This window comes from Eublepharis macularius, chromosome 2 (assembly GCF_028583425.1).
Source record: "Eublepharis macularius isolate TG4126 chromosome 2, MPM_Emac_v1.0, whole genome shotgun sequence".
NCBI lineage: Eukaryota > Metazoa > Chordata > Lepidosauria > Squamata > Eublepharidae > Eublepharis > Eublepharis macularius.
In genome coordinates this window covers 163,629,267-163,652,932 of record NC_072791.1, presented here as the reverse complement: position 1 = coordinate 163,652,932, position 23,666 = coordinate 163,629,267, and the positions used below count along the sequence as shown (strand labels likewise).

Sequence of the window (23,666 nt, the reverse complement as noted above, 5' to 3'; positions counted from 1 at the left end):
GTTTTTCATACAATACAACGTGAACAAAGAAGTACCAACCAACAAAGTTTGGGATGCATACAAGGCGGTTGTAAGGGGCATACTAATGGACTTAAATGGTAGAGCAAGGAAAAAGAAAGAGGAGAAAAGACAAGAGATTGAGGAGAAAATAAAAGCCAAAGAAGCACAGTTAAAAAAGAGACCAGGAAAAAAGAAAATATACCAGGAAATCAAAATTCTTCAAGAACAGCTAACAGCAATGAGTAATAAAGAATTGGAGTGGAACCTTAAAAGATTGAATCAAAAAGCGTTTGAGGGTGCCAATAAACCTGGGAAATATTTGGCATGGCAATTGAAGAAGAAAAGGGAAAAGAAAACAATAAATAAAATCTGTGAAGAAAATAAAACGTACTTGGAGCAGACTACCATCAGTAGAGCCTTTTATAAATTTTATGCTAAGCTGTATAATAAAAAAGAAGTAAACAAAGAATCAATAGCATCATATCTGGAGAAAACCAAACTTCCAGAAATCTCGGAAGCTTGGAGAAATAAGTTGAACAGTGAAGTAACTGATGAGGAAATAAGTAAGGCAATACAATCCGCAAATCTAGGAAAGGCGCCAGGGCCAGATGGACTTACGGCTAAATTTTATAAGATAATGGCCAATGAACTGGCACCATTCCTAAAAGAGGTGATGAATGGAGTTTTTAGGGATCAAAGGATTCCAGATACTTGGAGTGAAGCGAATATATCATTGATCCCAAAAGAGGGCCAAGACCTGACCAACGTGAAAAATTACAGACCTATATCACTACTTAACAATGACTATAAAATTTTTGCGAAGATATTGGCGGAGAGATTGAAGGGGTGGCTCTCGGAAGTTATAGAGGAGGAACAAGCAGGCTTTTTGCCAGACAGACAAATAAGAGACAATTTAAGGACAGTGATCAATGCTATTGAATATTATGACAAGCGTTGTGACAAAGAGGTTGGTTTCTTCTTTGTAGATGCTGAAAAAGCGTTTGACAATTTAAACTGGGACTTTATGTTTGCCACTATGGAAAAGCTACAACTGGGAGAAAGATTTGTCAAAGCAATTAAGGAAATTTATAGAGACCAGACTGCAGCAATTGTAGTGAATGATGAACTGACCAAGAAATTGACGATTAGTAAAGGAACAAGACAAGGTTGCCCGTTATCTCCATTGTTGTTCATTTTAGTATTGGAGATTCTGATGATACAAATACGACAAGACGAGGAAATACGAGGAATAAAAATAAAGGACTATTCATATAAGGTCAGAGCATTTGCAGATGACATAATGTTAATTGTAGAAGAACCACTGGAGAACATGCCAAAAGTGATAGATAAGATTAAGGAGTTTGGAGACTTGGCAGGTTTCTTCATTAACAAAAAGAAGTCAAAGATACTATGCAAAAACATGACTAAGCAGAAACAACAATTGTTAATGGAAACAACGGATTGTGAAGTAACTAGTAAGGTGAAATATTTGGGAGTTGAGCTGACTGCAAAAAATATAGATTTGTTCAAGAATAATTATGAAAAATTATGGATTCAGATAGAGAGAGACTTGATCAAATGGAATAGATTGAACTTGTCATGGCTGGGCAGGATTGCAGCAGTTAAGATGAATGTGTTACCAAGAGTAATGTTTTTGCTACAGACAATACCAATCATCAGAGACTCTAAACAATTTGAAAAATGGCAGAGGAAAATATCAGATTTTGTTTGGGCAGGCAAGAAGCCTCGAGTGAAAGTAAAAGTTTTACAAGATGCAAAGGAAAGAGGCGGAATGCAACTGCCCAACCTGAGACTTTATCATGATGCAATCTGCCTAGTTTGGCTAAAAGAGTGGATGACATTAAAGAATAAGAAACTATTAGCCCTAGAGGGATATAAAAAAATTTTTGGATGGCACGCATACCTATGGCATGACAAAGTGAAGGTCAACTCGATGTTCCTGCATCATTTTGTAAGGAGAAGTTTATATACAATCTGGAAGAAGTACAGAATTTATCTACAAGAAGGAACCCCCTTGTGGGTGGTTCCATATGAGGTGATAGACCCGAGAGCTGTTGATAATGAACAACAATGCTTAACGTACAAAGAAATAACTAAAATTGAAGTATCTAAACTTAGAATAAAGACGCAAGAGGAACTATCACCTAACTATGATTGGTTCCAGTATAGGCAGATCAGAGACTTATACAATTCGGACTCTGCAAAAGGGGGCATACGAACAGAGAACTCGGAACTAGAGCAGACCCTTCTTAAAGAAGATAAGAAAAGAATATCCAAGGTATACCAAGTACTGCTGAAATGGTATACTGAGGACGAGACAGTTAAAACACAGATGGTGAAATGGGCTATAAATTTTAATAAAGAAATAACAATGGAGGCATGGGAATACTTGTGGAAAACTACAATGAAGATAACGACATGTACTAATATTAAAGAGAACATTTACAAAATGATTTATCGTTGGTACATGACACCAAAGAAGATTGCGCTAGGGAACTTGAATACTTCTAATAAATGCTGGAAATGTAAGAAACATGAGGGCTCCCTCTACCACATGTGGTGGTCGTGTGAGGTAGCTAGGCAGTACTGGGGGGAAATAATAAAAGAAATGAGTGAAATTTTACAGTTTCAAATAAATAAGAACCCAGAACTCCTGCTACTAAACTTGGGAATGGAGGGAATTCCAGCCCATCATAGGACGTTGATATTTTATATGACAGCAGCAGCTAGACTTTTGTATGCGCAAAAATGGAAAGTACAAGAAGTGCCAACTATTGAAGATTGGATCTACAAATTGCTGTATATGGCTGAAATGGACAAGATGACGAGAAAATTGAGAGATCTGGACTCAGGGCAGTTTAACACGGACTGGGAGAAGCTGAAACAACATCTGGAGAAGAAATGGGAGGTGGGAGGAAAACTGTGGCAGTTTGAGAACTACTGAAGTATAATATAAGTATAAAAGAGAGGGGTGACTTTACCGGGGGAGGAAGAGAAAAGTGAACTTATAAGCAGTTAGATTAATAGATTGATATATATATATATAGATATGTATAGGTTAATTGATAGAACATTGATAGAGAATAATTAATGATAAGGTTTAAACATGAGGATTGAGTAACTAACAATATTTTCTTTCTTTGATAAGATTTATATGCACCAAACTGAATGTACAGAAGAGTTAAATTGATTGACTATGTGATGAGCTATATAGAATTACCATAAAAAGATGAAATGAGTAACATATAGAGAACAAATCAAATTGTTTGATTTGTTTGATTTAAATGTGGGAAATTTTTATGGTTTATGATATATAGGTTTATGATATATAGAAATATTCAAAATGGGAAAAGGGGATAAATTGTTTATCCAAGGACGTACAGTTTGGGTGTATAGTAAGTAAAGGAGTTAAAGATGTACTGCTTAATATAATGGAGAATGTATATCTGTTTTAGATAGAGGAATTTAATAGAAGTAAGGGAAAAGGGACAGAGGGGGGGAAAGCTGTTGGAAGTCAACAAAAGGGGGGGAAAGGGAGGGGGTTAGAAATGAAAAATTTGGGGAAAATTGAATGTAATGTAAAAATAATAATATTCTAACCCAATAAAAATTTTTCTAAAAAAAAAATAAATAAATCCAGTGCACAGACTTAACTGTGCAGAAATTATTGGTCATTAGGCAATTTCTCTTCCTTATGCATTTCTAAAAGGTGAAATGATAGAACACGCATCTGCCCTAAGGAACAGAGCATTTAGAGAATAAGCTTTCCAGCAGGCAAATGTTAGAGCTTCCTCACACTTGTGAAATACCCCAATCAGTGAGGTATGGCACAGAATCTCATCTATATCTCACTTAGTGAACTAGCCAGGGGATTTGCACCCCTTTGTTTTCCTGTTGGGCCATATAGCTGGCACATGAAAGGCAGCCCCAGTTTGTCAGCCTGCTGCTTGCTTTTTCCCAGGGCCATTCAGGCTGCAGATGGTTTAAAAGGCCTTGGGCAGGATTGATGTTGGGGGCCCTGCCACTACCCCTACAAGAAGCAACAACTATTAATCTAATCTCTTACAGACTATATGCATCTCAATGCTTTAACCAATTACTTACATCTCAAATTAGCATCATTTAAAGATTACATTCAACAAGCAGGGAACTGTGAGAAACTCATGGGGGAGAGGGAATCCTGGTGGCAGCAGTGCCCTCACTTACTCATCAGGACTCCTCCCTGCTGCTCTGGCTGCCCTCCCTTAGAATGCTCTGGCTGCCCAGCTGTTTGTCCTGCTCCTCTCTGCTGCTCTGTCTGACAGGTTCCCCTTCACTCTTCTGGCCGCTGTTTCCAGCGCTGCCGATAACCATCCTCCCCCTCACACTTGCTTGGTGGGATAGCTAGAGGCCAACCAGCCAGCCTGGCTGCAGTGCTGCCACCACTGCTTCCACATGCCCATTTTACATGGCATCAGTGCTCATGGGGGGCTGTGGAGGTCAACCCATCTGTAGTACCACTGCCTTGGCTGTAGAGGAGGTTGCAATTTCAAACGGCAGGGGATTGAGGCTCCTGCAGCTGGTGGTGGTGGTGACTGTGCAGCCATACAGGCTCTGCTGGTTCCTCTCCCCCATCCTATTCATCCTTCTGTTGTTGTGGGGGTGGGGGGAGGATTTAAACTGCTGGCAATTTTTGTAAAACTGTTCATATTTTTATGCAATGGGGGATGGGCTATTCTCCAAGTCTAAAGAAAAATCTCCCTGTCCTTGATCCACAGATGTATGTATCAGCAGATGGAGGTGTGTTGACTGTTATGCATATTGATTGGATTGGATTTGATCAAACACATTATTTATTTGTTTTAAAACATTTATTTGCCACCTCTCTACTGCACAGGAACACAAGGTGGCTTACAAGATAAATAAAATAACAATCATAAAAATACACTTAATCTCCTTTCCCCAGAATCTAAAAACAGTAATTAGAAAACACTAATCAAAAGCAGTCCTAAATGACACCATCTTCCCCTGTCTCCTAAAGATCAACAGTGAGGGAGCCAGGCACACTTCCTAGGGAGGTTGTTTTATAATCATAGAACAGGCCCTTTTCTCATGTATGTCAAACAAGCATCTTCAGCTGATGGGACTTCCTGTGATCTTAACTCACAGGCAGGAACATATGGGAGAAGACAGTCCTTCAGATACCCTTTTCCAAGCCACATAGGGCTTTAAAGGACAAAAACAACACCCTGAATTGCACCCAAGAGTGGATTGGGAGCCATTGTAATTGCTGTAGTATCAGAGTCACATGATCCCAATAACTGGTCCCAACCGACAGTCTAGCTGCAGCATTCTGCCTTAGTTGCAACTTCTGAACCCTCTTCAAGGGTAGCTCCAAGTAGAGCACATTGTAACAGAACAGTCTAGATATAACTAAGGCCTGGATCACTGTGGCTAGCTCTAGCTGATCCAGGAACGGTCAGCTGAAGCACCAGCCAAAGCTGGGCAAAAGCACTCCAAACCACAACAGCCGCCTGATTTGTGAACCTGGCTTTTCAAGAGGAATATAGCCCCATCCAAGACAGGAGAGATCTCAAGTCCCTACTTTGCCATTTTACTAACCTAGAGAACCTCTGTCTTGTGAGGATGAAGTTTCAGCTTATGCACCCTCATCCATCCCTTTACAGACTCCAACCACCAGTTCAAAACATCAATAGTAGAGCTGGGTATCATCTGTATATTGGTGACACCATAGCCCAAACCTCCTGATGACCTCTCCCAGTGGCTTCATATAGATATTAAATAGTATGGAAGATGAGACTGAACTTTGCAGAAGACAACAGGCAAATGACAAAGGGGCAGAGCAGGAACAGTCCACCACAACCTTCTGGGATCGACCTCCCAGGTAGGATCCGAACCACTGTAACACAGAGCCCCTTTGCCCTAATGCTGAGAGATGGCTCAGTAGGATACTATGTTCAATAGTACTGAAGGCTGCTGAGAGATCCAGCTGAACCAGTACAGTCACATTCCCCTAGTCTAGTTCTTGGTAGAGGAGGTCATCAACCAAGGCAATCCAAACCATGTCCGTTCCAAATCCAGACCTGAAGCCAGATTGAAATAGGTCCAGAACATCTGCCTCTTCCAAAACCCTCTGGAGCTGAGAGGCAACCACTCGCTGTAGTACCTGGCCCAAGAAATTCTCCAACATAGTATGGCTCAGGGAGGATTTTCTCAGACCAGATCTGATCTCTTCAAGGATCTTGTCCACATCTGTGGGCTCCACAAGCACAAAGGCTCCCATATAAATCAGAAAAGCATGGCATTTGAACATGTATATACACACGCATCTAACTTAAGGCAGATCAGAGCAATTTTGTCTGCCAAGTAAGTAGCAAATTGATCTCAGTGGACTTTTGTGTGGTCAAAGTCCAGTTCCCTGCGCTATGATGTAAAAGCCCTGGAACCACACAAAACAGCTCAGCTGGATGATTACATGCAGACACAATGGTAGCAGAGAAATATTGCCTTTTCACTGCCATCACAGCCACATAAATAGGCTGTAATAGGGCTTTATGTTGTGTTCTATCAGTCTAGTTCACAGCCACAGAAATAGGCTGTAATATGGGCTTTATGTTGTGTTCTATTAGTCTAGCTCCAGGGTTTCTGCCAACGGAACACGGAATACTCTCTGTCCTTTAGGCTTCAATAAATACTTGAATTTCCTCACTCCCTACAGGTTTTAATAGCTCATTATGTAGGGTTGCCAGTCCCCCGCTCCCACCCTCCACCCCCTGCCCCCGCTTACCTGGCTGGTGGGGGAAAAGGTAGGGGTACACCTCCTGAGATGTGCTCCCACATGCCACAGTAGGCCAATTTTGGCCCGAATCTTGCCTGATTTGGCTAGAATCATGCCACTGCAGATCGCAGGAGCATTCCAGGACCTGCTACGCCGCCCTGGCAATGCTCTCGTGCTTCACAGTGGCCCAATTCAGCCCGCTGTAGAGCATGGGTGCTCTCCCAGTGGTGGCACATGGCCTGTGCGATGAGATCGCTTCCCAGAAGTGACGTCCTTGAGTAGGCCAGGAGCGTGAGTGTGTGTGATTGGCTCCTGAGTGTGCAGGGAAGCAGGAGGAGCATTATCATTTCCTCCCTTTCACCCTGCACACTTCCACTAGCAGAGGAGGGCTATGGGGTGAGAGCTATTTACCTCCCCCTACAGCTCTTCCCCACTACTGAAAGCACATGGAGTGGGAGGGAGGGAATGCTGATGCTTCTCTGGCCTGTGTGTGCACTCGGGAGCAGATCTGCGCACACACGCTCCCCCACCATTTTAAAGGTGAGCTTTTAACGTATCATTGAATCAGACCCTTCTCTCTCCTGGTCTAGGTTTCCTCAAACAGGGGAATATGGTGGGGGCGGTGTGTGTGTGTGAAGATTGGCCCTTTCCTGGGCCTTTTTGTTCCCCCGCCCCCAGGACCTCCCTATAAACATTATATCCTGAGGAGGTCAGGACGCCCCCACTCTCCTGGCTTTCTGCAAACAATCCAAAACTGAATTATTCAATAAGGCTTTTTACTCTGATAGGAGGGCTGTGTTGTTGTGGGCGGGGGGGGGGGGTCTCAGATGCTTTCCTAATGAGTTAGGGACCATGGACTTCACTACTATATTGTATTGGATTCCTGCTAATGTTATGTCTTTGTGACATAGCACTGTTATGTTACCCTTATGGCGTTGTTTATGGAAATGTTCTTGATACTGACTGTACTAATCTCACACTGTGTAATCTGCCTTGAGTCTCAGTGAGAAAGGTGGGCTATAAATGACATAAATAAAATAAATCGAATAAAGCCAGCTATACGGCACAGAACCAAACAGCGGCTATATGTTCAGAAAGATTAACTTTCTCCACTTTCTTCTAACAAGAATGAGAAAATGTTTCAAGATGAACTTTCTGCCTGTTTCTCTTGATCTGGACTGTCTTGCACAACTATTCTATAGAATGGGGGAAGGAATAATGACAATATTTGTGCCCCCCGCCCCCAGACCTGAACCAGCAATATAGCCACACAACTCAATAGTTCTGTCTGAATAACAATAATGCTGAGTCTGAATCCTCAAACATGCCAGAACATCAACCTAAAAAGAACGCTAGCATTCTTTGTTATATTTCTTGTATCTGACAACTTTTAGCCACAGGAAAGGAGCCACTTTGAAGAAGTCTGTTGCTAAAGCAAGATCTACCATGGCATTTACATATTAACCCACAGGGCTCTAGGACTGTCAGCAGGGGCTTTTTTTTGTCTAAAATTAGGGGGAAAAGGGAAAAGCAAACTCAAATTGGAGATAGGAAAAGAGCTATTAATATCATGTCATTGAATCTGGAAATAATTTTATTCTGTTGCTTTGGATATAATCATCCTATATTTTTGAGGAGAGACTTTAGCTGAAAAATCCCATTGATGTAAATGGATATTATCACTTTAAAGAATGCAAGATAACACAAGGAAGCCTTGAGTGAGTTCTGATGTAACATCAGCACCTTAATGTCTCCTCTTTAGCTAATAAGTACATCTAAAAAGCATATAAAATTTCCAGAATTCATGGCACGCCATATGTTCCACAATTATATATTTTAAACTGAAGACAACTTTTAAAAATAAAGCCTGGTTGCACTTTGCAGTTTGAGGACTGATATTTGGGAAAGCGGTAAATGTTAATTTCAGTGCTAAATCATACATTTCTCAGTTAATTTATCTTGTATTTTCAATGTAACTTTTGAGTATAACCATGAGATAGGCTTAAATCCTATATGACTCATTTAAAGACTGCTACGTTTGGTTTATTTATACTGCAAATAAATTAACAGCTTCAACCTGCTTAAGGATGCTCTTTGCAAGACTGAGGTGAACTCTGTTTTGCCTAGCTGAAGATATTGCCATACAAATCTGTATGTTTGCCATCCAATTGTCATCTTGAGGCATGTTTATTGAATATATGCTTTGCCATTACTCTAATGTGGATTGGCCTGATTCTGGGTAATTTTATCAATATGGCGGAAAGCAAAGAAAGCAACTGCCTTCCATGGCGTCCTATACCACCCTCTTGTGTAGAAACCCTGCTGATTCCTTTCCCAACAGCTGTGATGAAGTAACCTCCGCTCTCATTAGGTTATATGCAAACACTGATGAAAGGGAACGTAAAGCCGTGTCGGGTTGAGCAGTCAGGAAACAAACCTTTGACACAAAGCAGCAGGCAGATAATAAGACTCTGTGGTTGACAACAAATGAGACTACACTTAATTTGCTGTGCAGTGTTCATGTAATTAGATACATTTGGTGCAGGCAAGAAAGTAGACAGCTTGAATATGGTTGTGATGAATTGGGAGACCCTCTGTCAGGCTCTGATCATATTAATCATAAAGCCAAAGCTGGGTGACTCCATTTTTCTTCAAAAGATACACTTTTTCTTTTCCACAAGAAAAAAAGAACTCTCTATAATTTTGAAAACCAATTTTCTTATTATTTATTTTGATTATTGAAGCTATAATGAAGTAATCTTAAGAATTATTCAGATTGTTTACAAACTTCTTTGCAAATAGTACCACTGATTACAGTTGAATTGTATGAGTATTCCCAGTTATGGAATCTGATTCAAGAGTAGATGTGATATGAACAGGTTCTAAAGCTTTGTGAATTTGCTTTAGCCAATTAAGTTGACAAGATGGCTATATCTGAGCCAAACCCACATATGTTACCAACTCGTCTGATCTGTGCCATTGTAGCACCTATGCATGAGCTACAATGAGCCCAACCTACAAGGCTGTCATGTCTTGGAGGGTTAGGAATAGATTGCGTCAAACTGCCTGAGTTAAATCCTCTGTGGAGAAATGCCCTTCAGCCTAGAATTGATTCTAACAATTCTATCATTGGGACTATTTTCCGTTCATGGGTTGGAACTTGGCAGCAGATTTGGCAGGAAGGAGGGGGCTGGGGGTTGAGCCATGGCCGGCGACCAGGCTGGACTTGGGAACCCTCCCAGAGCCACACCCAGAACCCAGACTGGCAGCCCCACCATCCAGCCTTGCCACCCTTGGCACTCACCCAACAAGGAGGAAACAAGCAGCAGCAAGGAGGAGACAGGCAGCAAAGGCACCAACAGAGAACTGGAACACGGAAGAGGGGCCAGGTGTTGACAAGCCCTCGTCAGCAGGAGGCAGGCTAGATGGCAGCTCCTGGGTCCTAGCCACTGCCCGCTTCCCTGCCAGGCCCTTAGAGCATCCCAGCCTAGCTGGAGGAAGAGGGCACAGGGGCAGAGACAGTCAGCCCATGCCACCGCAGGCAGCAGATCATGGGCAGCACCAGTGGCACAGGGCTGCACCCCAACCCAGTGGCAGGCACGGGAAAAACTACAGCCCAACAGGCTAGAGGGGATGGAAAAGGGCCAGGAGAGGCTGGGGGCAAAACAGGCACAGCTGTGGCTACCTAAGGCAGCCAGGGCAGCAGCTAAGCTGTTGGGGTGGAGCTAGGAGGTGGTGCCTGGGAATGGTGAGGGGATAAAAAGGAGGTCCACCCACAAGTGGAGGAGGGAGGTTGAGAGGAGAGTGTAGGAGTAGGAGGTTTGTTTGGTCCTGGAATGGAGGTCAGTCTATGCAGGGTTGGAGAGGGGGCCCCTGGGAAGTACCCAGGGCCCAATCACCCTGCTTCTGAGACCTTCAGGAGACAATATCCCTGCAGCTAAGAGGGGCTAGTGGGCCAACAGTGGTGGAGTAGACCCAAAGGCCAAGAAGTAGAAGTCAGGCAGGTGGTGAGTGAGCACCACCATGGCAGAAAGAGACATGTGAGGGGTGGGGCATGCCTGAGCCTGACAGCCATCAAACTTAAGAACAGAGTACTTGAGGGCTTACATATGCTAATGTCTCTAGTTGAAATAGGATAATTGTTTATCACCTCATACTTTGCTAGGATGTTGTACCTAAAAGGACAGAGAGGAAGATGGTCAAATGGCTAGAAGGTTTTCTCTTCCTCATCACAGCAGAAAGATCAGAACAACAGGGGTGGGGGTGGGGTTGAATTCCCAAGACATCGGAAAGAAGTTCTCTCATCTTGAAGCTTGTGTCAGGCCATACATGACCTAGGGATTCCCTCTTGTCTGTGTGGGAAGGGACAATAGGGAGATGTCCCAACTATAAGAACCATGGTTATGCTGAATTTTAAATTACTTCAAGTAATACTAGCCTTTCCTGATTAAAGACCATTTAGGATAAGTACCATGTCTAGGGAGAGAGGATTGTACCTTTTCTTTGTGCTCTCGCTTAGCCTGATGCTTAAACAAACCATGTGTATTTTTTATTCATTTAATAAACTTTCTCATATTGTGACTGCTCTAAGCCCAATCTTTGTAACCACACGATGCCTGTTTGGTCTTACTATCTGTAGTGTGGTAATGGGGAATGGCAGCCAGTAAACTTACCATCCCTGGGACATGATAGCTCAAAATTGCAAAGCTGCCATAGATTGTTCCAGTGCTAGGTTGTAGAAGCAAAGTGAGAGGTGCAGCAACTAAGTGGACCCTCTACATGGCAACATGGGTATAGATTGCTGCTGGATGTGCAAATCCGTCCAGTGGGAAATACGCTTTGTGAGAGTGGTTACTCTTCATTCATTCATTTATCTATTTATTCATTTATTTCTTGTTTTTCTTACCAAGACTCAAGGTGGATTACATACAGTAATAGACAGTTTGTTTTGGATACCTCCTGGGAGTAAGGGAAAGGGACAGTGTTGCCAAGTGGAGACTTGGAATGGCTACAGAATTTTTTGGCCTCCTAGGAACCCAAAATAAATGGGGTTTGCAAGTCTGTTTGTTTACATCCTCTGTTGAATGTACACTCTTCATGAGCCAGACTGCTTCTGTTCCTATATGGCCAATCAGCATATTGCTATCTTTTGCTGATATATTGATACTGGCAAATATTTGAAAATACACAATAAATAAATAATTCTCAGACACTATCAAAGAATCCTGAGTGTGTATTGTTCTGTTAGGGTAAGCCTCTCCATCTGTTCCTTGTTCTGCATTGAAGGACAACACAGGGTCTATTTCAGGCTTGCCAGGTCCCCAACCTCTGCCAGCCTTTGTCCCCCACTGCTGCTCACCAGACCAATGGTGGAAGAGGCACCCAGAAAGTCCACAGGTAGTCCTGAGGCACTCACATGAGCCATGCATGTACCCACCTGTCATAACAGAAAATGACATCTGGCAAGACGTGGAAGCAATGGGTCATGATGGGGATAAATTTTTAGGCCTCCAGTGCAGCCTGTTGCTTCCAGATTGCTCCAAAAATGGTGTGAGAAGTGGGTGCAGAGTAAGTACCCTCACTTCCCCCGGTTTAATCCTCAAATAACCTGGCAACCCTGGTCTCTTTATACTTGGTTACTTCCACATGGAGGCCTTTCTTTGCCTTGGCTTCCAAACTGGAACACTTTATTTTTGGAACATCCACATAATGTTGTGTTCTTACCATTTGCTTTCCAGGTTGACCTCAGTACATTCTTTCTCAAACCTGCTTTACTCTGATATTTTCAGAAAGCATGCAGTTCTGTTGTGTTGTCATGTCATCTGCACAAGAAGGTGTGCATTTTGAAAGGCCTGGTCCTACCCATACTAGTGCTCTATTCCTTCTCTAAGATCCTTGCAGGCACCTCGGGAGGGTGTTCTGAGTAGACATGGGCATGAACCAGAAAAAAACCAAACCATGAACTGGCATGGAACTGGCCCAGTTACGAACCAGTTCATGGTTCATGGGGTTTAAATGCCCTTTTCTGGCAGGGAAAGGGGCATTAATCATTTAAAGGGTCCTTTCCTGCTGCTTGCAAGGGTAGGACCCTTTAAACTATTAGCTGGCAGGCAGCAGAGGGGGATCCCCCCTGCTTGCAAGCGGCAGGGCTCTTTAAATGGCCCAACCCCCCCCAGCCCCAGCCCCTCACCCCCCAAGACCCAGACCCATCCCCTCATTTACCTTCCCTCTGATGCTGGGGTGGTGGAGGCCTCCGCTGCCTGCACAGCAGAGAAGACCAAAAACACCCTTTCCAGGCAGAAAGGCCATTTTTGGCTTCCTGTGTTGTCCTGCGCACCCGCAGGGCAGCGGAGGAGGCCAAAAAGGGCCCTCCTGCCCCTCAAATGGCAGCTGCGGCTGCCATTTGAGGGGTGGGAGAGCCCTTTTCCACTTCCTCTGTTGCTGCACGGGCCTGCAGGGCAGCAGGGGGGCCTCCACCACTCCAGCATCAGATGGAAGGTAAGTGGGGGGCTGGGGCTTGGGAGGGGGGTGAGGGGCTGGGGCTGGGGTTTGGGCCGTTTAATGGGCCCTGTCACATGCAAGCGGCAGGTCCCTTTAAACTATCAGCTGGCAGTTGGTGAGGGGGGATCCCCCCTGCTGCCTACCAGGTGATAGTTTAAAGGGACCTGCCGCTTGCAAGTGGTAGGAAAAGTTTAAATGGCCATTTCCCCCGGGGAAATGGCCATTTAAACTGGCCCTTTAATACGAACCAAATGAACCAGCAGTCCAGTTCGTGGAAGTTCATGGAAACGAGCTTCCACGAACCCTGGTTTGCGAACCCCAAACCGGGCTGGTTTGTAGGATTTTTTGGTTCATATTTAGGTTCGTGCCCATCTCTAGTTCCAAGCGCTTTTCAAAGTCTTTAAAAAAAACCTGCAGTGTGGCAGGGAAAATGGAGAATGTGAAGGGCTGGTAATAGGAAAATATACAGAAAATAGGGAAGGTCTGTGGCTAATGTGAATGCCTCTGCATTTGGAGTAGGGATGAAAGCAACACAGAAAATGTTTGCCATGTGGAAGCAGTCTTTGACCGTTTACACATATCCTTAAAGGGACAGTCCATTAACCAAACACTGCCAGCTTTCCCCCTTTACTCCACACGTTTCCAGTTTTAAAATGGTAGCAGGCTGTTTGGCTTCTGTTTTGTTGGTACCTTTTCAGGGACCAAGGGAAAGTGCTTTCTCACAAAAGGTGCCAAACAGCCTGTTACCATTTTGAAATTGGAGATGTGTGGAGTGAAGGGGAAACGCCAGTAGCGTTCAGTGAGTGGGCCGTCCATATAAGAACATGTGGAAATGGCCTTTGTTAGGATAATCCATATGTAAGAGCCTTCAACAGATGAATCATCTCCTTGGCCTATTATTTTACAGTTCTGTATCACCCTGAGCCTGATTTCAGAGCCAAGTCTTCCTAAAACTATACAGCCAAATCTGCTGTTGTTTTCAGTCTGGAATTCACTTAATTCTACTAACTTCTTCTCTGCCTCTATCTGACAGGGCCTTTCTGAGAGGTCCTTTGATTTCTTACATGGATCATCCAGTTTTTCTAAAAAAAAAACCCTATAAACTACCTGTTTACGGTGTTATCTAAGGTAAGCAATGCATTAGAGACAATATTTGCTTTTCTTTCTTTGGCTACAAATTTATAATGAGCCCAATAACATAAATGAATATCTCTTATTCTGACCTTGGGGAGGGGGGATTATGCTAAGGTTATTTTACTTAATGGTAATGCTTTTACCGTTTTGGATATCTTACTAAGAAAGATTATGGTAACTGTGTGGCGAGTGGGGTGTTCAAGGTTGTTCATCAAGAACTGTAACATCCAAGCTAATGTCTGCCTTCTTGCCACTTTGGACTATAGACTGATTCACATAATCATTTTCCCCTAAGGATTTAAAAAAGAGAAAGAGATTTAACTTGGTTAAGTAGGATTAGGTTTGCACATTATCTTGATCCTGTGGATGATCCTATTGGTGCCTATGATTTACACCAATCTGTGTTCTGAGTAGAACTCAAAGCAAGGATTTAGTAAATTATCTTAGATTGAACAATCCTTTTGAAACAATGGTTGCATAAACTGACTGTAAATTCAGCATAGCACTGTAGATTAATTTAACCCTATAACTCCCACCAGCACCTAATTTAGAGACACTCTAGAATGAAGAATTCTGGATGCTGCTTATTATTCTTTCATTTGTGAGGAAATAACAGGACAAATCATAGCTTACTTATCATTAAAAGTAGTTCAGTGGGTTTCAGAAACTAACAAGTATTTCTAATGATGCTTAGGTTTTTATTACTAACTCCCCTTGACAGGGTGTTGCGCTGCAGTAATCAACATGTGAGCCATGCACGGATAAATCCAACAAACAATTCCCCGGAGAGCCAGGGAGGCACATTTTGTCCCAGGCACTGTGCCTGGTATTTTTGGCAACAATGAAGCAGAAAATACCCCTTTCAAAGATCTCTGCAACTCCTCATTGCATGAAATTGCCCAGCTGTCAGACCTTCAGACTTCCCTTCATCCTCACAGCAGTTCCTCCCCTTCTGAAGAAGGGATATCCGGAAACAGTGCATTCCAAGAGAGGAAGGGAGAAAGCCCACAGCAGTGCAACTCTTCATTCAGTTATGACACAACATATTTTTCTCCTCACAAACTGCAGCCAGAACAGCCTACGAACACCTCTCTGGAGACAATTTCTTCATCTCCAGACAGAGCCTAATCATTATCTCAGCAAGTCAGATTTTTTACTGTAGCTGATTGCAGAGGAAGCTTGAAAAGCATGAACTAATCTGGAAGTGCACATGTGATTGTGAAATACTAAAGAGGGCCTACAAAATAGTGATGAGTGACCATTATACCCTGTCTTTGACTTAAGCAGAAGGAACTGACACAATGAAATTCCATAGGACTGCATTCAAAAATGTGGAATTTGGCATGGGGTGCAAAATTCAGCTTCCTAAGAAGCATAGCTTTTAAAAAAAGAAATCATGGTTCAAAGATATCCTTGAACAGGTGCACTGAATGCCTGCTGAAATGCCATAAAAGTGGCTAAATAGGTTGAGGTCAGAATTTCCATGCCCTGCATACCTCCTTATCTTTTCCCATGCAACAAGTGAAGCAAAACAGTAAAAAAGTCACAAATGAATGGTGCATAGAGTTAGATAAAATTATGCTAATTTGCACATGGAATAATGTATCCAGGCCACACAATTCCGCTGTGATTGTCCCATACCACATCATTCCTGTTTGGACATGGAAGTCCAGATGTTCTTGGCACAGGATGTGGATTGCCTGGGTGAGGAATGTTGATGCCTTTACCATGAAACCCATACAACACTAGGGGGAAATTGTCCCCAGGGCTTTATGTATTCCTTACTAAAAACTTCCAAATTCATAACCCAGGCATTCCACATTCGGTGCCAAGAACAGCTGAATGTCCCTGTCCAAACAGGAATGACACGGTATGGGACAACTTTGTAGCTACATGATGTATAACCACCTTATAGCAACCCAGTTTCTGCTGCTTCTTCCTGCACTGAGATATGCCTCTGCTGTCTCTCCTTACTGCAATGATACAGCACTCCACCAACTCCCTAGTTCAAATCCTAATCCCAGTCTCTATAGTCCAAAATCCAGCACTTTCTCCACCATAACACACTGAGTAATTTATATATATTTGCATATATCAGCCTACTTTAAATGTTTTTTTCTACTCATGTTGGCTTGGAGAGTCAAAGAGAAGTCTTAGCCACTGGGAAACTGATGTCCCCTTTATTGTCGGGTTCTGAGGCTTCACTAAAATTTGTCCTCAAATGCTGCAGCTCCTAAAGGCTGTAAATCTGTTTTATTAACAGAGAGATGATATTTAGTATGCTAAATTCTGGATCCAGGATCAAAGTTTTGTATTTGGATGCTGTGATACCCAAATTGTGGGCTATAGACAGCCTTGATTATTATCGGTACACTGGAGGTATTTGCACAACTGGGTGATGGTGTGTATATACTGCTGTGATTTTTGTAGCTTGATCGTTTTCATACATAAAGGTTGGTAAACCTATTCAGAGAAAAAATAGTGGGTTTTGATCAAACAGGAGGAGGGAAGCAGCAGCAACTACAGCACTGGAAGAAAGTTGCAAAACTTACCCATGAATTGCATGGATGGAGTGAGGTTCATAATGGTATCTTCCTTCCTGGTGACGCATGTCAATTGGCAAAGGAGCATGGAAGGCTGGAAAAATATGCTGTGGAACTGTGGAGAGAAAAAGAAGAGGAAAAACTTCAATAAACTTTACAAAAAAAGCAACCATTTCAAAGGCACTAAAGCTCCATGCATTTCAGAGCCTGTGCGGAGCCAGACAAGGGGGTCTTCATGATATCAGCGCTATCGTACACCAGAGAAGTGGAATGAATAAATAATCAAAGTCATTTGGAGAAATCCTACATCTTCAACATAAAAGATCTCCAACAGGGTTTTTGACAAAGACAAGCAACTAAGAGCTCTTTGAACCTGGGAAGATTATAGGAAGCACCAAGGAATGCTCAGCTCACAATGCAAATCAGACACAACGGAGTTTGGCAGAACCCAGGCCAGCATCATCTCCTCTGCCAGGAACAGCAGAAGAAGCACCTTTCCCTAAGGTGAACAAACACAGAGAGAGCACAGAGCTCAGAAATATTTACCTAAGGGTGGAAAAGCAAGCAGAGAGCAAATGTGAACTCTGTATATAGTAAGGACCAGCTGGAAAAGATCTGTGGCTGTGGTTCTGAGAAAGGAGCCTAAATTGCCCTCACTTGTCATCATTTGTGCCCCCTTTTTATTCATTTATGAATCTTGTTTCGTCTGCCCTAAAATGGTCTCAAAGGACACAGAATACCTACACCAATTTATGTTATCTTTAGGCTTTAATATTTATTACAGCTCCCCAAAGTTAAGAATATCAGGGAGTTACAAAAAAAATGGAAAATGCAGTAACTTATTCTTCTCTGTCGCACACAAGTGATGATAACAGATAAATGTTGCAAATAACATTCACTTATACAGCTGCTGGTTAATCATAGGTCCTGGAAGGCCACCTCATCACTGTGTTGAGAGACGCAAAGTAAGGATTTGCAAAGGGGTATGTGCTTTGGGAAGGAGAAGAGGGGGAAAACCTTTTAAAATGCCATTTTGGATTTCATTTATGTTCATGAGAGGACACACAAGTTTTAGAGTTTCATACCATTCTTCTTTAATAAAATTAAAAGTTAGCAGAACCTTGGGTATATAGAGAGTGAAAGTTTGCAAAACCAGAGTGGTGTTGTGGCTAGAGTTCTGGACTAGAATCTGGGAGACCCAGACCTTTACACTGCCATGGAAGCTCGCTGAGTGACCCTGGACCAGTCACATGCTCTCCACCTACCCTACCTCATAGGGTTGTTGTGAGGATAAAATGGAGGAGAGGGGATTAATGATGTAAGCTGCTTTGGGTCTCTGCTGGAGAGAATGGTGGGGTACAAAAGAAGTATCAATATATCTAATTCTCAACACTGCCAAATCTGGGCATACTTAAATCTAGAGACTGGAGCCATGGACAGTCATGACAGATCTTATTACAAGTCCTGAGGCTTGCAGAAAAATTTGAACTTGTGTGACTCATCCAGGACTTGCTATTTGCTACTGTTCAACAACTGCAATGATTTTTTAAAAAAATTTTTTATTGGTGAGTACATAGTTATTACATACACTCCCCATCATACCTAATTTATTTCAACCCCCACCCTTTCCCTCCCCCCTCCTTATAGACTTCCAACAGCTTTCCAACCCTTAACCTATCTTATTACTTAACTTATTTTCCATTAAATTCTTCTAAATCATATATGTATTATATCTCTTACTCTAAGCATATTCAAATTCTCTTATATATACTCTATCAAATCCACTAATATATCCATTCTCTACATCACTGTTTAAACTGTATATTTTTGATAAAGTCTCTTAATAGTAATACTAGCTTAGGTTAATTAATTGCTAAATTTTCCCATTAATGGTAAAGTTACTTCTCTCTTCTATTTAAGAAATCACAAATTAATAGTTCTCAAACTGCCACAGTCCTCCTTTCACATCCCATTTTTTTTTGTAGATATTGTTTCAATTTCCCCCAATCTGCAATATATTCTCCTGGATCAAGGTCTTTGAGTTTTCTTGTCATTTTGTCCATCTCAGCCATGTACAGCAATTTGTAAATCCAATCTTCTGTAGTTGGTATTTCTTGTACTTTCCATTTCTGCGCATATAAAAGTCTTGCTGCTGTAGTCATGTAAAATAACAATGTTCTGTACTGCATTGGAACATCTTCCATTCCCAAGTTCAGTAGCAGCAATTCTGGGTTCTTATTTATTGGGGTTTGCAAAACCTCATTAATTACTTCAATTATATCTCCCCAGTATTGCTTAACTACCTCACAAGTCCACCACATATGGTATAATGATCCTTCATGCTTTTTACATTTCCAGCATTTGTCTGACATATTAGTATTTCCTCGCGCAATTTTCTTTGGTGTTAGATACCACCTGTACATTATTTTATATACATTCTCTTTTATATTTGTACAAGTTGAAATCTTCAGTGTATTTTTCCGCAAATGCTCCCAAGCTTCCATTGTTATTTCTTTATGAAAATTTATTGCCCTTTTCACCATCTGGACTTTAACTGTTTCATCTTCCGTGTGCCATTTTAGAAGTATTTTATAAATTTTCGAGATTTCTTTTTTACCTTCTTGTAAAATCACTTCTTCTAATTCCGACTTTTCCAATCTTATTCCTCCTTGTGAACAGTCCGAGTTGTAAAGATCTCTTATTTGCCTATATTGAAACCATCCATAATGAGGAGATAACTCTTCTTGCGTTTTTATTTTTAACCTTTTATGTTCCATTATTGTTATCTCTTTATAGGTTAAACATTGTTCATTATAAACAGCTCTCGGATCTATTACTTCGTATGGTACCACCCATGAGGGGATACCATCTTCCATATAGTCCTTGTATTTCTTCCAGATTGTGAAATGGCTTCTTCTAATATAATGATGCAAAAACATAGAGTCTGCTTTTACTTTGTCATACCACAGATATGCATGCCATCCAAACAGTTTTTTATGTCCCTCCAAAGCCAGCAATTTACGGTCTTTTAGCATTATCCAATCTTTTAACCATACCAAACATATTGCTTCGTAGTATAATCTTATATTTGGCAGTTGCAGTCCACCTCTTTCTTTCGAATCTTGTAATACTTTCATTTTCACACGGGGTTTCTTGCCTGCCCACACAAAGTCTGAGATTTTCCTTTGCCATTTATCAAATTGTTTGAAGTCTCGGATAATTGGGATTGTTTGCAACAAAAACATTACACGTGGTAACACATTCATCTTGATTGCTGCTATTCTTCCCAACCATGACAAGTTTAATTTATTCCATTTTATCAAATCTCTTTCTATTTGTAGCCACAGTTTCTCATAATTATTTTAAAATAAGTCTATATTTTTCGCAGTCAGCTCAATACCTAGATACTTCACTTTATTGGTTACCTCACAATCCGTTATCTCCATCAGTTCTTGCTGTTTTTGTTTTGTCATATTCTTACACAATATCTTCGACTTCTTTTTATTCACATAAAATCCAGCCAAGTCTCCAAATTCCTTTATTTTATCTATTATTTTTCGCATGTTGTCTATTGGATCTTCTACTATTACCATTACATCATCCGCAAATGCTCTGACTTTGTAGGAAAATTCCTTTATTTTTATGCCTCGAATTGTATCGTCCTCTCGTATTTGAATCAACAATATTTCCAAAATCAGAATAAACAACAATGGAGACAAAGGGCAGCCCTGTCAACAACTGCAATGATTGGCTGCTTCTGACTGTTCTACCAGGAGTGCCTCTGTTCGGTTCAGACTGTTCAACAGCATGCACCTCACACAGCCAATGAGGTATAGTGATTAGAATTTCAGACTAGAATCTGAGAGACCCACGTTCAAATTCCCACTGTGCCCTGGAAACTCACAGGGTGACCTTTGGCCAGTTACACATTCTCAGCCTAACCTACTTCACAGGGTTATTGTGAGGATAAAATGGAGAAGAGAATGATGTAAGCAGCTTAGGTCACCATTGTGGTGAAAGGCAGAATACTAATGAACTAAGTAAATTATAAATATAGCTGCAGATGGGGACAGATTAAAAAAAGGCTGGTACGTGGGTGGGAAGGAGAGCAGGGAAAGATTGCCAGGAGGAAGGAAAGAGGAAATAGTGTGGAGAGGGGGATACAGGAGAAAGTGAGGTTCCCCCTGGAAGTCCTTGCAGGCTCCCCACTATGCAACTGGTCCAAGCACAGCAGCAGACACTGCTTAACTGGTTCTCAGGGGAGGAAGGGAGGGAAAGCTGAGTACAGGGGGCAAAAAATATAGGTTATATGGAAGGCAGGAAGGAAAAGAGGAAGTAGGGAAAAGGAGAGAAGTGATGAGAGGTTTCTAGAAAGGAAAAGAAGAAATAGAGGGGAAGGGGGAAATGAGATGTCCCCTACAAGATTCCCCCCACAATATTAACTGGCTATTTACAAAATTAAATGGATATTACTGACAGTTGCAGTGACTCTCTGCAAGAGATTTATGTCAGTTTATGGCTGAAATATTGGTTTATTCTGACTCTATGGCATTACAGCCCCACTGAGCTCCCCAAACGCCATCCTTCTGACTGAGGTGCCACATCCGAATCTCCACAGATTTCCCAAGCTGGAGCTGGCACTCTATTACAGTGAATTACAGTTCTGATGCACAGTAAAACTGGCACAACCAATTAGGATACCAAATAAATAGCTATAAACCTTCCCACCACTAATTGTTTTAAACATGGCTACTGAGACTAACCTCCAAAGATTCTCTCTAGGCCCTGCTTCACAACTTGCACAATCAGTGGCAGGCCAACAGGGGGTGATGCTTGAGGGAACTGCCCCCAGCTCACTCTTCTGCCCCCACCTCAGGAGATGGAGCCAACGGGCAGGTGGAGGTGAGGGCAGCAATGATTGTGGAGGAAGCAGGGACTACTGCTCTCCCAATTACCAGATCCAAGGGTTGCCAGGTCCAGGTTGAGAAATTCCTGGAGATTTTGGTAGTGGATCCTGGAGAGGGTGGGGTTTGGGGAGGAGAGGGGCCTCAGAATGGAAGATTCCATAGAGTCCACCCTCCAAAGCAGCCATGTTCTCCAGGGAAACTGATCTCTGTCACCTGGAGATCAGTTGTAATTCTGGGAGATCTCCAGCCACCACCTGGAGGCTGATAACCCTAGATACAGCCCTAAACACCAAATCAAAACAAATCACATATGATTAGCTGTAAGCATGACTAAGTGAATAATTGGATCTTTCTAGGTGCATACGCGCACATGCACCTAGAAACATTCAGTTTCTCACATCCCAACTTTCCTCTGAAGATCCCAGGGTAGAGTTGGTTCCCACGTTTCATCCTTATGACAATTCTGTACATTATGGTCAGTATTCTAGAGTTACACTTCTTCCCTACCTCAAGAAGTGGGTCAGGGAATTTATAGTTCCACACCAGCAGTATCTTATCTGGGTGCCTCATTTTCTGCCCCTTGCCACCTCTTACCTGGCCGGCAGGGAAGAAAAGGTGCAGGAAATGAGCCTGGGAGTTCTGGAGCCTGCTCTGGAGGACTTCCTTGTCACGCTGGGAATGACATCAATTCCTCCATCCCCCCCCCATGTTCCCTGGTTTGGACCCTGGGGGACCTGGAATTTTAGTATGGACCTTTACTTTGAAATCTTGTTCATTCTGTTGGTGTGATACTTTGTGCAGACATCTTTTTTTTTTAAACAAATTTTATTGGATGGGTCAGTATACACAAATCATAATATTCAATATCAATATCCATCACATTATATCACTCCCACCCATTCCCCCCTTTTCAGTTGACTTCCAACAGTTTTCCATTCCCTTCACCTACATTACATCACTATCTCCTATAATATTAATTTCTACATTATAATATATAGTATAACATGTCTATATCTACCATGTTTAAAATAATTCTCTAATATTACTTTCAAGACTATAATATAAAATATACTATATCATTCTTACTTATACACTATCCATATTTTCACCTCTAACTACTATAAAGATCTATTCTCCCCTCTTAACAATTATCCAATGACCACATTTTGCCTTTCATGTCCCACTTTTTCCCCACATAATTCTTAAGTTTCTCCCAACTCATAACATATCCCACAGTATCTTGTTCTTTCAACTTCCTTGGTAGCTTGTCCATTTCTGCCATATTTAGTAATTTCAGAATCCAGTCTTCCACGGATGGTATCCCTTGAGTCTTCCACAACTGTGCATAAGACATCCTAGCCGCAGTAATCATATAAAACACCATTGTTCGTCCATTCTATCAAATTCTTCTAGGTTCATACTTAATAACAACAATTCTGGGTTCTTAATCACATTTTTCTGTAAAATATCTGACATAACCTCTACAATTTCCCCCCCCAAATTGTTTAGCTTTTTCTCAAGTCCACCACATATGATAAAAAGAACCTTCATGTTTTTTACACTTCCAACACTTATCTGACATTTGACTATTACCATTTGCTAACTGATCCAGACAGCCCAGACAGCTACCCCTGCTGCAACAGCTTGAGACAGCCCAGGCCAATGCTGGGAGGCCAGGGAGGGGCGTGGACTGGCAGACAGGACCTACAAGGAGGGCGGGGTAGTGAGAGATGGCCCTATAAAAGCTGGCTGGGAAGAGCTCTGGGGTGGTGGGTGTGAGTA

The 23,666-nt window shown here is 42.0% G+C and overlaps 1 protein-coding gene across 3 annotated transcripts in view; it reads right to left on the bottom strand.

Annotated features, from left to right (window-relative positions):
• GLI2 (GLI family zinc finger 2) overlaps positions 1-23,666 on the bottom strand; it is a 263,984-nt gene that overhangs the window by 108,474 nt on the left and 131,844 nt on the right. For all 3 annotated transcript variants that reach the window (XM_054972434.1, XM_054972432.1, XM_054972433.1), the window contains one exon: positions 16,987-17,092. In XM_054972434.1, coding sequence (XP_054828409.1) covers positions 16,987-17,092 — 106 coding nt within the window. The remainder of the gene's footprint in view (positions 1-16,986; positions 17,093-23,666) is intronic.